Source organism: Vombatus ursinus, unplaced genomic scaffold (genome assembly GCF_900497805.2).
Source record: "Vombatus ursinus unplaced genomic scaffold, bare-nosed wombat genome assembly UNPS02009205.1, whole genome shotgun sequence".
NCBI classification, from domain to species: Eukaryota; Metazoa; Chordata; class Mammalia; order Diprotodontia; family Vombatidae; genus Vombatus; species Vombatus ursinus.
Window position 1 is genome coordinate 15128630 of NW_020948983.1, and position 16058 is coordinate 15144687.

At 40.3% G+C, this 16058-nt stretch overlaps 1 protein-coding gene across 1 annotated transcript in view; it reads right to left on the reverse strand.

Annotated features, from left to right (window-relative positions):
• Positions 1–5298: 5298 nt before the first annotated feature.
• SORCS3 (sortilin related VPS10 domain containing receptor 3) overlaps positions 5299–16058 on the reverse strand; it is a 682653-nt gene continuing 671893 nt past the window's right edge. The window contains exons 24-27 of the mRNA XM_027851811.1: positions 13138–13237; positions 12032–12137; positions 7550–7710; positions 5299–5446 (exon numbers count right to left, since the gene is read on the reverse strand). Of these exons, the coding sequence (XP_027707612.1) occupies positions 5382–5446; positions 7550–7710; positions 12032–12137; positions 13138–13237 (432 nt within the window). The 3' untranslated portion in view covers positions 5299–5381. The remainder of the gene's footprint in view (positions 5447–7549; positions 7711–12031; positions 12138–13137; positions 13238–16058) is intronic.

Here is a 16058-nt window from a genome sequence, read left to right on the forward strand (position 1 = left end):
GATAGATAGATAGATAGATAGATAGATAGATAGATAGATAGATAGATGATGGATGGATAGATAGACAGATATCAGATTAGAAGACCAGGGCTGAAGGTACCAATTCTATCCACCTTTTCAAAGACTGAGGGAAGTTTCAATAAAAATGCCTCAACTTCCTTTCCATATACCTCTCTAACAATAAACACTGAAATATTCTCAGCTCACTCAAAAAAAAATCATTTTCCGTATCTTAATTTTTGTCTCACACATAAAGAGGTCAGCAATTAGGTACAAATAAACAAAAAAATTGAAGAAAAAAACAGAATCAAACCTCTGTTAGGAGCATAAAGAATTTTCCCAACTGGGGTTCTGCACTATTGTGATTGTATATTAATAATTTTCTGTCTGATATAAATTCCATAAAATACAGAAAGGTGCCATTTTATTACCTAATAAGTTAAATAATGATACTAAATATAACTGAGCGTGGATCTGTCCAGAGAGAAAAGAGGGAAGGAGGAGAGGACGTGACTAACAAAAGGTCACACCCCAAAGCTTCACCCATCAAGGAGAAGATAGGGAAGTCCCAGGAAGGATTCAGCTGTCACTAAGGTGAAGGAAGAAGAAAGGACCAAATGCCAGTCAGCCAATTCCATAATGATGCCCACTGGAATTACACATAAATGTAATGGAATATTTATGGGCTTTAAGAAATGATGGCTATAATGAATACAAACTGATGTAAAATGATCCAAAATGAAGTGGAGAACTAGGAAAACAACATACACCATGACTCCAACAATGCAAATAAAAACAACAACAAAACAATTCAAAACCATGTGCTGTGGGATCATACTTGGTCCCAGAGAAGAGACATGAGAAAGCGTCTCATTGCCCTTCTTGGTGGGGGTGGGGGGAAGATACAGGTGTGGAATGCTGCTTGTAACATCAGAATTCTTGGGTATCATGGTTATTTTTCCTTAACTTTATTTTTCTTGCCTCATTAATATTATTTGAATCCTTTTTATGAGGGATCGCTCTCTCAGAAGGGAAAGGATACATTGGTGAAATTTTAAAATGATATTAAAATTTATTTTTTAAATAATATACCTTCTGGTATTTTGGTATCAACTAAGTGAAAAATCATACATTTTTAAAGTCTGAATTTTTTAAGCCTTTATTTCTAATTGTATACCTTTGGTCTGGTTCTGTCTTTTTCAAATGATATAGCAAATTTGCAATCCCTACCTAGAAAATTGTTCTAAGATTTACCTTGTACTTTATGTAACATCCGCATGGCCAGAGGAAGACCCACAAAGTTTTGTTTTGAGGTAGGTTACAGAAAGTCTCCTCCACTCCAGCAAACTCCTGGATGCAGGAACAATTCCTTCTGTTTGGCCATTGGTCCTGCCTGTCTTTCAAGGCTGCCGTTGAAGGTTTGCTAACCATAACTACTCATTACATCATTGGCTCCATTCTGTAAAGCCTACTCTATTTCCTAGTGCCCCCTGGTTTTAAAGTGCACCTGATCCCAGGACTCAGGGGCTGGATACTGTATAAGAGAAGGGAAGAATATTCTACAGGTAGCAGGAATCACAAGAAATGAAGACCAGCTCTGCCGTGAAAGGGAAAAGCGTTGTGTTCCCTGGAAATCTTTTTTTGCTTAGTTTTTATAAGATAGATGTGCATGGAGTTTGGACTCGGTATGCAGAAACCCCTCATGCCTATAACATCAGACCCATAAATTCATTGGTATATGGGACTCTGCAGATTAGCATCTACTCGGCAATTTACAATTTTAGTGAGTCGCCTAGGACAGAAGATGCTTAAGCAACCAGATGTATGAGTTAAAAGTGGGATCAGAACCCAGATCTTCCCAAGACTCTATCCCACTATGACACATGCTTCTTGTCAATTCTCTGCATTTAAAACATTCAAAAAATAGATCTTCCTCAGGAAATCACAAAATCTTGGAAGTTAGAAGTTAGAATCAGAAAGTTAGAAAGGGATTCAGGAGGCGTTTAGTCCAAACCACATCTGACCAAAACTTGCCCCTACTACATACTTATGTGGCCATCCCGACTTCCAATGCATTCTAATAAGAGGAATTGTGTGCCTTTGCACTGCTTATCCCCCAAGCCTAGAAAGTTCTCCTGCCTCACCTCTGCTGCAGAGACCCTTTTCCTTTAAGACACAACAGAAACACTTATCTTTGGAATAAGAGCTTTCCTGATTTATCTCCTTGATTTAGCACTCCAAAAAAAAGACCTGCTAACTATTTATTCACTTTATACTATGTATACTTGATTCATTCCCATTAAAATATAAGCTCTTTTAGGGTACGGATTGTTTCATTCTTTGTACTTGTAATCTTGGTGCCTGACACTGGTGTTTAATAAATATTTGTTGATTGAGAAACCTGCTACTTCCTGAAGCAGTCTTTACTACTTCTGGATTATTTTCCATTATATTGAGACTAAATCTGCCTTTTGCACATTTGCACACATAGCTCTTCCATCTGCCCTCAGCACTAAGAAGAATGGGGCTCATCCATAGATATGTGGAGAGATATGGGATTAGGAATACGAGAGTTTGATTCCTGTTCCCAGATACTCACCAGCTGTGTGACTCTGCAAAAGTCACTTAATTCTGCTTAGTCTCTATTTCTCATTTGTAAAAAAAGGCACAATAATAGGACCTATATCACAAGGTTCTAGTGAAGATCAAATGAAATAATATATGGAAAGGTGCTTGGCAAACCTTAAGGATCCAATGCTAATTATTATTCCATATGGCAGCTTTTCAAAGACATGAAGCATGATTTCTCTTTGTCCTTTTACACCAAAATGCATGAAAAATCAATTCATTCTCACAGAATTATTTTTGGAAAGCCAAGTCATATCATGTTGAGGGGCATCCCCAAGGAATAAGTCTACCAGTGAACTATAACCAGCAATAGTAAAGGGAGAGAGAATAGCTTGGGATGGGAAAGTTAGCTGAATATGCCATTCACATGAGAGGAAACACACAAAGAAGGCATAGACTGAGGCTCTGAACAGGCATATTGGCTAGTGATCGCCCAAATGTCACAAAATAATAGCAGAGGTGTTTTTGGGTAGCAAAAAAACTAGAAACAAAGTAGGTGCCTGTTGATTAGGCAATTTCTGAATCAACTGTGATATATGAAGGTCACTGAATTTTATTGTGTCTTAAGAAATGCCAAAAGTGAGGAATTCAGAGAAACTTAAGAAGGCTTATATGAATTGATACAGAAACATGAGAACATGTGCATGAAAAAATAATAAAACAAAGTTGGATGATGTCTAATTGCAATGTTGGCCCTGGGAGAAAAGATAGGGTCCATTTTGTCCCACTGTCCTTTTGCTAAAGCAGTGGGGGAAGACAGCTGTAGAATGTTGCATATACTGTCAGATATAATCTCTGTATTGATTGGTTTTGCCTAACTGGTCTTCTTTGTTACAAAGGAATGGTAATTGTGTTGTTGATATAAAAACAAAAGGCAATAATAAAACTTTAAAAAATGCTCAGCCCCAAGATATAACTTTGATGTACAAAAATACATTTATTTTCAACAATTTCAAAACCACTGCCTTTTTTTTTACAGTAGAAATATTCAAATGGAACAATAAAACCAAGAACAGTATATATACATATACTGTATATATAGATATGACTCATGCATTTGTATTCCAGTGTTTAATACAAGTATTGCAATTGTCTGCTCCAATTAACCCTTGAAACAAGAAAGTGGGGTGCTTATAAACATTCCTAATCTTTTCAAAGAAATGTACGGATGGATGCTCTATGCTGCTGTAATCAGCCAATGACATTCTTTCAGATGTCTCACATTTTTCATAGAGGGTGGAATGTGAAAAAAAATATCCCATAAAGATCATTTTCCTTTTTACCTTCCATGAGGACTATCCTATGAATATATCCTTTTTAAAACAAATGTTTCCATCTTGCCCCCCTGAAAAAATAACAGAGTTTGGGCTAGGACAATCCAAGGGTAATGGAACTAGGGTAGGCAAATGTGTGAAGCAGGGAAAATGAGAATGACTGCTAAGCTCACACCACCACCCACCCCCCTACAGATCCAAATTATCTAAAGGGAACTAAAGGCAGACACTTGACTTTAAGGAGGGTGCATACTCCTGACAATGAGATATCACAGCGTTGCAGAGTTGACTAAGATCATCAGACCACTAGATTGCTATTTGGCCTATAAAATGTACATGGGCCAGACCCATGCTACCAATCTACTAACCATTGCCATTATCTACCGAGATCCTAAGTGCCCAGAATATCTTCTCGGACTGAGAGAGCACATTCAGTGTGCCCTCATAGGCAGAAGGAATTTGAATCATAATTTCCTAATATATTTCACAATCAGGCTGATTTCCTATCAGGCAATGCTGTCTTCTTACCCTGATAAATCAGTGCTTTGTGGAGGGAAACCTTTATGTTAGGTAACAGCGCACTTGTTGAGTGTATCTTGAAAGCCATGCTATGCCATCTGGGGAACACAGAGAACTCTGCGTATTGCAATGTCACTTCATTCTAATCTTTTCTATCTATCTAAAAGAATTCCCCCTTTTTATATACAGAATAGGAAACAGCTATGTTGTGGACACAGAGATGAAAGAGTTAAATGTGACAGACAACTGGACTTGGTCCAGAATTCATACTTGCCAAACAGGCTTCTGGTGGATTTGTCCATTTTAAGTGTGAGTGTGTGTGTGTGTGTGTGTGTGTGTGCGCGCGCGTGCGCACGCACGCGCACACCGAGTTTCTTCCTTTTTTCTTTTTCTTTTTTTACTAAACATTAAATTATTTCCCAGGAAATAAAAAGCTATTTACATTGGTGTTATCTACAATATGCTGTCCTTTTCATCATTGGTCTCTTCAGTGTTGACATGCACCAGGCAGGGCCTCTCAAAAGGATGCCGCCTGCTTCTGCAAGATACTTCCACTCCCACCGGGGCCCAGCAGAAGCAGACTAGATCATGGGTTTGTGTCTGTGTGGTTTGGTGAGTTTGTGTGTGTAAAAAAACAACAACAACAACAACCAAAACAAGGCAGAGCCCAGGAGGACATAGAAAGTCCTGCTTTTGAGCTGCCACTGGCAGAAGATGGCACAGAAGCAGCAAGAGGAGAGCCTTCCACCATGACAGGAACACAGTTATTGATTCTTGGGACATTTTAATTGGTTAAGAAGGCCTTTCTCCAATGTCATCTGTTCGTGAAGGGGACTCTGGGGTAGAAGAGGATTAAAAAAAGGATAGTTTTCTTTCCCCTCCCCCATAATAATAAGAACAATAATCATCAAGAATAAAAAAAAATGTCAGAGAGGTTGTAGACCAAGTGGCTTCTCCGCATTAAACACTAGTGCAGTTGGGGATTTCCTTTGTGCTTCCGCTGTTGGTAATGGTGGCAACACCACCTGCAGGGGTGATAAGACATGCAAATAGAGAGTCTCAGACAGGTAGTCAACAACAACACTTCTCATCTCTGCCTGACATGGATGGTTAAGAACTACAGACTTTAGCAATACATGTGAACAAGGAGGCATGGGGGAGAGCCAGCTCCGTCGTCTTCCCCCCAGCCTTTCTGTATCTTCACCCTATTGCAGCAGCTCCCTTTTGTGAGGCAATCCTAACTGCTTTCCTCTCGAGATTTGTCCATGAAGTATTTTTCACCAAATAGTCTTTTGGAATCTAACATGAGAAAGATTTGTTCCTATCATTCAGAATCCCTAGAGTGACTCAGAAATTTAGGGTCTTTACTTCTTTCCTAAGAAGGGGTTCTCACTCTCTCATAAGACATTTGGAAACCATTTATGTGGAAGATATGTCAGTTGCCACATTAAGAGAAAGGGAATCTAGCCTCCCTATATCTGAAAGAGGCAAATGTCCTAGAACTACCGAGACCCTAAGTGCCCAGAATATTTTCTCAGACTGAGAGAACACATTCAGTGTGCCCTCATAGGCAGAAGGAATTTGAATCATAATTTCCTAATATATTTCACAATCAGGCTGATTTCCTATCAGGCAATGCTGTCTTCTTAGCCTGATAAAGCAGTGCTTTGGGGAGGGAAACCTTTATGTCAGGTAACAGTGCACTTGTTGAGTGTATCTTGAAAGCCATACGATGCCATCTGGGGAACAGGTGAGAACATCTTGTCCCACCTTTCTGTGCTCAATTTATGTGATTAGGATCAAAGATGGAGGGCTGGAAGGGATATCAGAGGCCATCTAATTCACCTTTTCTTTTTTAATTTTATAGTTGAGAAAACTTAAGATGAAGGAGGTTAAGTAATTTTTTTGTTTTGTTTTGTTCAGTCATTTCAGTTGTCTCCAGCTCTTTGAGACCCTATTTGGGATTTTCTTGGCAGAGATACTAGAGTAGTTTGCCATTTCCTTCTCTTGCTCATTTTACAGATGAGGAACTGAGGCAATGAGTGACTTGCCCAGGGTCACACAACTAGGAAGTGTCTGAGGCCAGGTTTGAACTCAGGAAGATGAGTCTTCCTGGCTTCAGGACTTGGCGCTCTATCCACTGTGCCACCTATCTTACCTAAGTGATTTGCCCAAGGTCAATAAGTAATAGAAACATAACTTGAACTTGCCTTCTTACTGCAGAGTCAGTGCTTTTGATTATTTTCAAGATATATATAGATGATGGATAATTTGTATTTTTTAAAGGCAGGGGTCCTCAGGTGGCATGGGAAAGAGCTTTCGTTCAAAAATAATTATCACGCCAGTGTACCCAATATGTATCACCTTCTTTAAAGAAAACAAAACACAACAAAAATGATAAAAGCATTTTGCAAATAAAGTTTAGGGGCCATGTTGTTGTATCCCCAGAGTCCATTAGAGTAGCAGGAGAAGTCATTTGTGTTAGTGTAAGGGCTCAGTCAAAGTTGTTTAACTACTGTTGCACTCCCAACACCTTGTCTCGGGCAGCTAGGTAGCCCAGGGAATACAGCACTCACCCTGGAGTCAGGAAGACCTGAGTTCAAATCTGGCCTCAGACACTTAATAGCTGTGTGACCCTGGGCAAGTCACTTCACCTTTGCTTGCCTCAGTTTCCTCATCTGTAAAATGAGTCAGAGAAGGAAATGGCAAACCACTCCAATATCTTTGCCAAGAAAACCGCAAATGGGGTCAGAGAGAGATGGACATGATGGAAATGACTGAACAACCAACCCATTCTCTTGACTATTGCTCTCTAGTTTTTTATATAGGGAGAATGAGGCTTCTTTGGGTTAACTAGCCCGTAAGACAGTGTTGTCAAACTCAAGTAGAAATGGAAGGCTACTAATCCATACATAATGATCTCTGCAGACTGCATAGTCTTTAAAATGTAATGGTATCTGTTTTACTGCATTTTTATTTATTTTGTTAAATATTTCCCAATGACATATTAATCTGGTTCTGGCCACAGTGGAGAGTGCTGTGGGCCATAAACGGCCTGGGGGCCCTCTGCCATAGGAGATAACTTGACTTAAGTTTTAGGTGTAGGACAGGATGTAGAACACCTTTACCTATGACCCGTGTGTCCAATTCTTTGTCCAGCAGCTCCTCGGGCTCTGTAAAGTCACTGAGGGTGATTTTGGGAGCATTTTCACTTTGGCTCACTGACCCAATCATCTCCTGCTCCTTGTCATGTTGAACTTGGGCATAGATATTAATCCAGGGAATTTTCCTGTGGTGACATGAAAGAGTAGTAATACTTCTTAGTAGGGCAGGTTAGTAACATAGTGAGCAAATCAAAGCACAGAACTCTTTTTCTTCAGAGAGAAAGCTGGGCGGACAGAGAAAAGCTTTATAGAGTTGATAAAAATCAAAGCTGGAAAAAGACCATCTAAAGATTTGCTTTGAATGCAAATTCTTCATTTTGCAGATGAGGGAAACAGAGTGGGAGTTTATAGAATAGTGGTAAATTTAAACCCAGATCTTCTCATTCCACATTCACCATTCTTTCCAGTACACCATCAGAAGCACCCCCAAATGGATCACCAGCTGCATAGACAAGCCCCTAGACTCCACTTCAGACCCCCAATCTCCTACCCTCATGGTCTGTGGTTATTATATGTTAATAGAAAAGAGTAAATGGCCCAAAATGTTTGAGATAATGTAATCACACTGGCTTTTTAGGACGGAACCAAATACAGCTGGATCAGAGCACCAAGGGAGCTCAGAGACCTAACCTAGACCTGGTTTTACCCCTGCATTTTACAGATAAACAAATTGTGATGCAGAGAAGGGACTGGTTTTGCCCAATATCACATTTTTTGTTAGTGTCAGAGCTTATTCTAGACCCTGGCTGGTCCTCTGACTTCCAAAGCAAAGGTAAATTCCTCCAAAATAAGTAGAGATCTGTTGTACAGAAAAAAATGTACTAGTTAAGATGAAAACTATGTCTTTGGTGGCACAGTGGTTAGAATGCCAAGCCTGTAGTCAGGAAGACTCAACTTTGTGAGTTCAAATTTGGCCTCAGACACTTACTAGTTTTGTGACAAGTCACTTAACTCTGCCTCAGTTCCTCATCTGTAAAATGAGCTGGAGAAGGAAATGGCAAAGCACTCTAATATCTTTGCCAAGAAAATGTCAAATGGGGTCACGGAGAGTCAGACACCACTGAATAACAACTGTGCCCTCCCTTAAAGCCAGATCCACAGTTTTACACTAACCTTTTACTGAAGCTGTCTCAGGAAACAAATGGATGAAAATGTTTAGATAAACCAAATACATTCTATCAGCCTCTCCTTTGGGCTGAAGGTAGGTTTGTCATATGTAGATATGTCTTTTTCAGATCTATGTTTGTTGATGGACTGACCTATCCCTGCTCTTTTAAAGTGGGTCAAGAGATTCAGGCTTCAAGGGCCCTAATGAGGAGGCAATGTGAGAGGCTGCAAAAGGCAAATTTCTAAATGCACAGAATTAAAAATTCATGCTAGCCCAGGCTGCTTTCTCCTTATATAAACAAAAAAAACTGCATTTTATGATGGAGATTCTGTTTAATCATAAAAGTCCATATTGTTCATCTACTCTAGGATGACCATATTTAAAATAGAGGCTCCCCCTCCCATTTATTATACTCTAGGGCAGCTGAAGCTCTTATCTGATCATGTGACTCAATGCAAAGATGGGAAGGTGTCTTAACCAGATTTTCCTTTGGCCATTTCCCAGTTTGCCCAATGATATGATGAAGGCAGAAAATTCTATTTACATGTCTGCATAGTGCCACTACCTTGGATGGAGTGCTTCAGCATTTTGTTTACATTTTTTTTTCAATGGTCTTGGAACACTGGAAGAAAAAATATTAGCTCATTTTGCAGAAAGATTAGAAGACTTGCCTTAGGTCAGCCAGCCACTGAATGGCAGACAGAACTGGAACTTGGCTCTCCTGAGACAGAGCCTGATGCTCTTCTCATTAATTTCCAGCTAACAAACATTATTTTGGTTTGTGTCTCATACATAATGTGTCTAGAGACCTTCAGAGATGTTTCACGGATAGTATTAGACAGTGAAGTAGGCTATGGAAGTAAGATTACAATGGCAAGGTCATGCTGGTAAAACCTCAAAATATCTTAGCTGCTTCAAACATTTTCCCGAGAAATTCGATGTCTTAGTAGGATGAGTATAGTTCTCTGAGAGAGTGAATATCCTCTTGGGCAGACCTTAGGGAAAGGCAAGATCATGTTTGAGCCTTTGTTTTATATTATTATTTCTTGGGACAGAAGAAAGTAACAGCCATGTTATTGGACGTGGATAGATGGGGTACAGCAGTCTTACAAATCTAAGTGTAGTTAGCGTTGGCAATGTGGCTCAGCCCTTCTCCTCCTGTTGGTCAGCCCCTGGGGGCAATGATCAGGTTGCTGCAAAGAGAAAGGTTTGATTTTTGAAAGCACAGCCAAGCCAATGATCTGGAAAGCTCAATTTCCCCAGAAGATACAGAAGCAAAGGCTGTGTCCACCAGCCGGGCACTCACAGCCACTGTGATTCTTTGTGCCTAATAGAACTGAAAGATTTACAGATGCAGCTGACCTGGCAGGAAGACAGAAAAGAAAGGAGGCATCCAGGGGTGGGAAGTAGGCCTGAAGCTTTGGCTAGTGTGGGGAGTAACTCCAGAAATCTTTGATAGTCAAGAAAAAGTGTGCAGATTGCTGGTTACTTTTGAAAAAGTCCGAGTTTATTGCACTGACACTGTAGTTCTCATGTAGCCCCATAGTGAATTATGGATTGCTTGGCACCTCCAAAGAGAAAGAATTGCTCCTGAAGTGGTATTCAGAGAAAGAGAATTTACTGTATATAGTGCTACCTCAATTAATGGAGCTCATTTTAAGGAAGTCAGTAGTGTTCAGAGTAAAAGCAAGAAGGAAAAGAAGTGGAGAAAAAATCTTAAAAGGAAATCTTTATAAATCACAGGACTCAGCAATACTGTCCGACATAACAAAGGTACCTCCAGGCACTGATTCTATTTGTCCTAGCCCTAAACTAAGTCTTCAGGTTTTTTTTTTCTTCTTTTTTTCCCTAGGCTCTACTTCCTGTATCAGTAAAACCACTCACTCTCCCTTTTCCCAATTCTTTCCCTTTTCCCTCATCAAATCAAAGAAAGATCTGATAAATTTTCATTTATATGTGCTGACTAATTTAACTAATAAGCTGAAATTCAATGGGGCATTTGAAGCCTTTTTGCCTTCATTGTGGAAAGAAAATTTTGGTCCTTTGTTAAAAACACTTCAGGCTCCAGCACTTAGGTGACCAGATCTGAGGGGAGGGGAAATAGATTAAAGCCCTGAAGGTATTCTAGGATGGCCGAGGGGGCAGCAGGGGGGATTCGGGGTGAAGGTTGGGGTCCCTTAGTCCCTATGTCCTGCAGTTTCCTGGACTCAACCTACATAGAACCTGCCCTGTCTCCTTGCAGTGCCTGGTAGCACTTGTGACATTATTATTTAATGATTTTTCATTCTGTAGTCTTCTCCCTGTTCCCCACCCCCCTCCCTCACCTTAGATGCCGCATGCTACCTATTTTATTTCTGCCTCTGGTTGTGAAGTTTCTGCCAAAGGGGTTAGTCGGTGGAAGGCATCCTTCTTGCTAATAGAAGGACTTAACAGTTGAGGACTAATAGAATAAAAATATTGATTATAATTTCACGTCCTGAAGTATCATTTTATGACACCACTCCCATTGCTTTCAGAAATTATTCCTGAACACATGCAGGATTGTTTTTTTTTCCTCCCTAAGTTTTTAAAAGGAAATTGATTAGGAAAAACTGAGAGACGGAAGGTGGGTATTTTTAGCATGTGAATGTTAACTGAGTTATTGCTCGGTTAAATTTGTGAAGTGAGACTTTTTTTTCTTTAAAAAATCATTTAATGCGTGAAAAGCTATTTCCTGCTAGAGCCTCCCAGGTCAGTTAGGGATCATTCTGAGGAGTGAGAACTTTCAGTTGGAAGGATGTGTGGCTACAGAAATGAACTTGTATATCAAAGAGAAATAAAAACAAATGAGATTAATCTTTTTTCAGATTTTTCCTTTTGCTTCTTTATACTTCACTTGGAGCAAAGAGACTACTCAGTTCACTAATCATTTACCCAGTTCATCCATCCACCCATTCATCCATCCATCCATCCATCCATTTATTCATCGATCCACTTATTCATCCTTCCATTCATTTATTCTTTCATCCATTCTTTCAACAAGTAATAATTTAAGTACCCACTAGGGCAAAGATAAATAAGGCAGGAAATCTAACCTCAAGGAGCTTATAATTGAACCAAGTTAGACCAACACAAGGCTGAAGTTAATTGAAGAACATAGAAAAACAGATTACAGAAAAGTCCAGCTGTGACTGCCATCTACTCTAACACATTGTGTATAATTACCAAACAAGTAGTCCATTTGACTGGGCTGGGCTGGGAGGGGAGGTAGGGTCTGGGTACAAGGAAGATGAGGACTCACCTTCCCCCCACTCCATACCCAGTTACCAGAGTAAAAACTGAAAGTGGTTGGCACTTACCTTTTAAACTTATAGATCAAGAAGACAGCCAAACCCACAAACACCACAGACAAAAGCATCAACATTGCTGAGCTGCTATGCCCTGTGCTGGAGTCCACAAGCGGGGCTGAAAGGAATAAAAAAAAAAAATACTAGGAAGTTCTCCATAAATGTTCTTATCTGGAGATGGGGGAAGGGGAAAATGGGAGCAGTGCCAGCCCTGCCCTGACAAAGGAAGCCAATCAGTCAGGGGTTTTCCTTAACTGGGTGGTATCTGTTGGCTCTTAGCACCTCACCTGCTGTTTGAGCAAAGGCAATTCATGCATACAAGCTGCATTTTGTTTTGAGCTCATGGCCTCCATCAGGGAGAATGCGATGGGCCACTGTTTCTCAGATAAAGGATCACGGCAGACTCTGTTTGAGTAAATTCACTGTTCTTTAGGAAATCTATGCCCAGCTGAGGAAAGTGGGAGGAAGGCTGGAATGTTCTCTGTCTGCTCAAAGTGCTTTGGGACGATTATTGTGTACAGTAACTTAGGGCATTCAAGGTGAAATAATAATGAAATATTTCACTTGGTTTTCTCTATTGAATCCTCATAAGCACAGCTGCTCTGGTGCTCTGAAAGCCTCCACATTTGGGCTATAGGGGGCACTCCATTCACTGGAATGATTTAAGGATCACAAACTCTCAGAGCTGACCATTCTGAGTCAGGGAGAGGCAGGCATATGGCAGGAGGGACCCAATTATCACTATCAAGCTGGTCATCTACATTCTCCATTCCTTAAAATGACTGAGCTTTAGTCCACCTCTACCCAGTATTTATGGAATATGTTGATCTGGAGGAGACCTTAAATATCAACTCACCAAATGGTCTCAATTTATAAGCAGAAGCCTAGAAAGCAATGATATTGCCCCAAAGACACACAGCAATCTGTTTACTTAACTTATGATTCAGTATTTTCTCTCTATCATGTTATTATTCACACGTGGTTAGGATTTTTATCAGGTCACTAAAAATGAAGGCATCTTTTAGAACCTAAGGAGAAAGGCTTTTACTTTCTTTTCCTTTTAAGGATTGAAAATCACAGCCCCGCAGCACGACCTCCCCTTCTCTGTGAGTACTCACCTAATGTCAACTGAGTGACATAGACGATGACTTGGACCCCTGGCTTTAGCTCAAACTGGACCAAGTTCTGATTTAGAGCATTAAACAGGAGTTCTGCAATCTGCAAAATAAAAGCATAGAGAAGTAGATGGGAAAGTAATAGCTTTTCTCTTTCACTAGGTGAGGATTCAAAGAAGAGAGAGAAACCTCTCGTTAACGAAAAAAAAAGTTCAGAGAGCGTTTTGATAAATTTGTGACTTTTGGAGCTATAATTTGGTATCATAATCCAAAGAAAGTGCTTTTATGTAGATTTTCTTACTCTGTTATAACATGATATAAGGTTTATTTGATCTGATTTCATGTAGGTAGGTAGTAGTATCCCCACAATCAAGACCAAGAAGTATAACCCAGATTACACAATGAGTTAGGATCAGGACTTGAACTCAGGTCTCAACTCCTGACTTAGTGCCTTTTCTAGCCCACAATGCTGGTGGCCCTTTGCTACCTGATTTCTACAACCACATAGACCTAGAGCTTGGGTCTACTGCGGTATCACTGTTGGTGTGATCAAGGCCTTGGGGAGTAGCCTAAGGTCAAACAACTTATCGAGCCTATCTGTGACTTTCAAGGAATACCTTCACTATAGGTCATAGGATCATAGGCTTAGAGCTGAAGGAGACCTTTGAAGTCACTACAGTCACTGCCTTTATTGTATAGATGGGGAAACTGAGGCTGAGAGAGGTTAAGGGACTTGGGCAGGTTCACACAGACTGAGGCCGGATTGAAACTCAGGTTGAAAGTCAGGAAGACTCTAAGTCTTCAACTGTCTCTACTATCCATCGCTCTACCTAGCAGCCGGTGCTTGTCAAACCATCATCAGTTCCTCCGACTGTACCAAGTGGGTACAATACAGCAGAGGAAATATCCTGAAGAGTTCTGGAAACACAAAGCACCTTCTCGGTGTCCTCCTCTCCCCACCCCCACACCCCATACCCAATCATTGACTGATGAACAATGGGGAGCGGAGCAGAAAAAAAGCTAAAGCCTGCCACCAAAAACTTAGGAATAATTTTTCCTGCTTCATTTTCTCCAGCAGGCCTAAGTATGTGGAAAGTTGATTGAATCACTCCATAATTCCAGCACGAAAGCTTTAGCAGACTCAGGCTGTTGTTCCCAACTCTTATCTTGCCTTCCTCGCCCTAATATCACAGCTGCTCTTCATCACCATAATTACCTATTTATCTAAATGGATGGGTATTGTAGCTTCCAAATATAGTTCACACGTGTCACTTGCTATTTCAGAATACAGAGGTCTGGTAAAAGTGATGTACTCATTGAGAAGCCTGATTTATTTCTGGCCAACTCCAATACGCAATCCTTCTACTCAAGGAAGGCTTCTCAGAGCTATCACCACTGCAGGACTGGGGCTGCTGGAAAGATATGTAGATGGGATCCGAGAAGATTCTGAAGTTGATCCTAGGGATCATCTAGTCTAACCCTCTCACTTTACATCTGAGAGAGCTGAAGTCCAGCGGTTAAGTGATGTGTTCAAGGTAACACGGCTAGCAAGCGGCACAACCAGGATCTAAGTCCAAATCCATCACTCTTTCTATAACAATAGCAACAATAGCTTACATAGTTACCATGGCTTCATAACTGTTTTTGTGTCATAAATCCCCTTTAGCAGTTTGATGAAGCCCACAGACCCCATCTCAGAATAATGCTTTTAAAAGCATAAAATAAAATAGATTTTCAAAGGAAACCAGTCATATTGAAATAAGTTATGAGAGAAATTAATATTCTACTATTATATTAATAACTAATTATTAATTGCTGTAAAATATTTTTATAAAACAAGCCATGGATCCCAGATTAAGAACCCCTGATTTATGTAGTACTTTAGGGTTTGCAAAAATTTTACATGTTATTTCATTTCATTCATGTATTATTTCAAATTTTTCATATATTATTACATATGTAATCATTTCATATTTTACATCTATTATTTTATTTCAACAATCCTTTGAGGTAGATGCTATTATAATCTCCATAGTACAGATGAGGAAACTGAGGCTCAGAGTGGTTAAGTGACTTGTACAGGGTCACACAGGGTCTGAGCTCAGATCTTCTGGATTCCAAGGCCATATGACTCTACTAAGCTGTCATGAAGTTGTTGCTCTAAGTAAGATTGGAGGGAATGAGCAAGTGGTGGTAGTACACAGGACAATCCGACTGTCCTATGGGTCAGAAAGCCGGCTACAGTATGGATCAAGCCCTCATCACAGACTACAGGAAAGGTAGGAAGACTTTACCTTTGTTCCAGCCACATTTCTGCTGCAGTCCCTTTAACTCACCACCCCCATCCCCCTCCGCCTCCTTTTACTGCCATTCCGGTTTTGAAGGTAACCTTGTAGACCTGCAGTTGCCAGGTTTCCCCCAAATGCAGAGAATTGATGGTCAGGAGGCTAAAGGAGCAGAGATGATGGGCTCAGGATGTTTCCTGTAGCTTCTGGTGCCTTGCACCCATCAGTGCTCTTCTACCCACTTGAAGACACCAGTAAATCACAATCCCTTTGGACAGTCTTGGGGAAAAGCAGTTTCTTTAGCCAAGACAAGATAAGGCAGTCTGTCTCTCCCCAGGGAGTCATATCTAACAGCAATTCATTTTCTCTGCAGAAGAAGAGCTTAAATTGTTCAGGACCTCAGAGTTAGGAGATAAGAAACAAACTTTTCCAGCATACATAGAAAAACTCAAATGCTTTCTCTTCTCCAACTTTTTGGACAGAGCTTTCAGGGGTAGAAAACTGCAGGGTACAAAGTCATAGAAGCATAACCAGAACAAGAAAAATGAGGTTTTCCTCTCTGGTACCAACATCTAGAGGGGGGCATGTTTTCTCTCCACAGACAGCAAGCTTTTCCTCTGCCAGATTATGTGCCAGAAC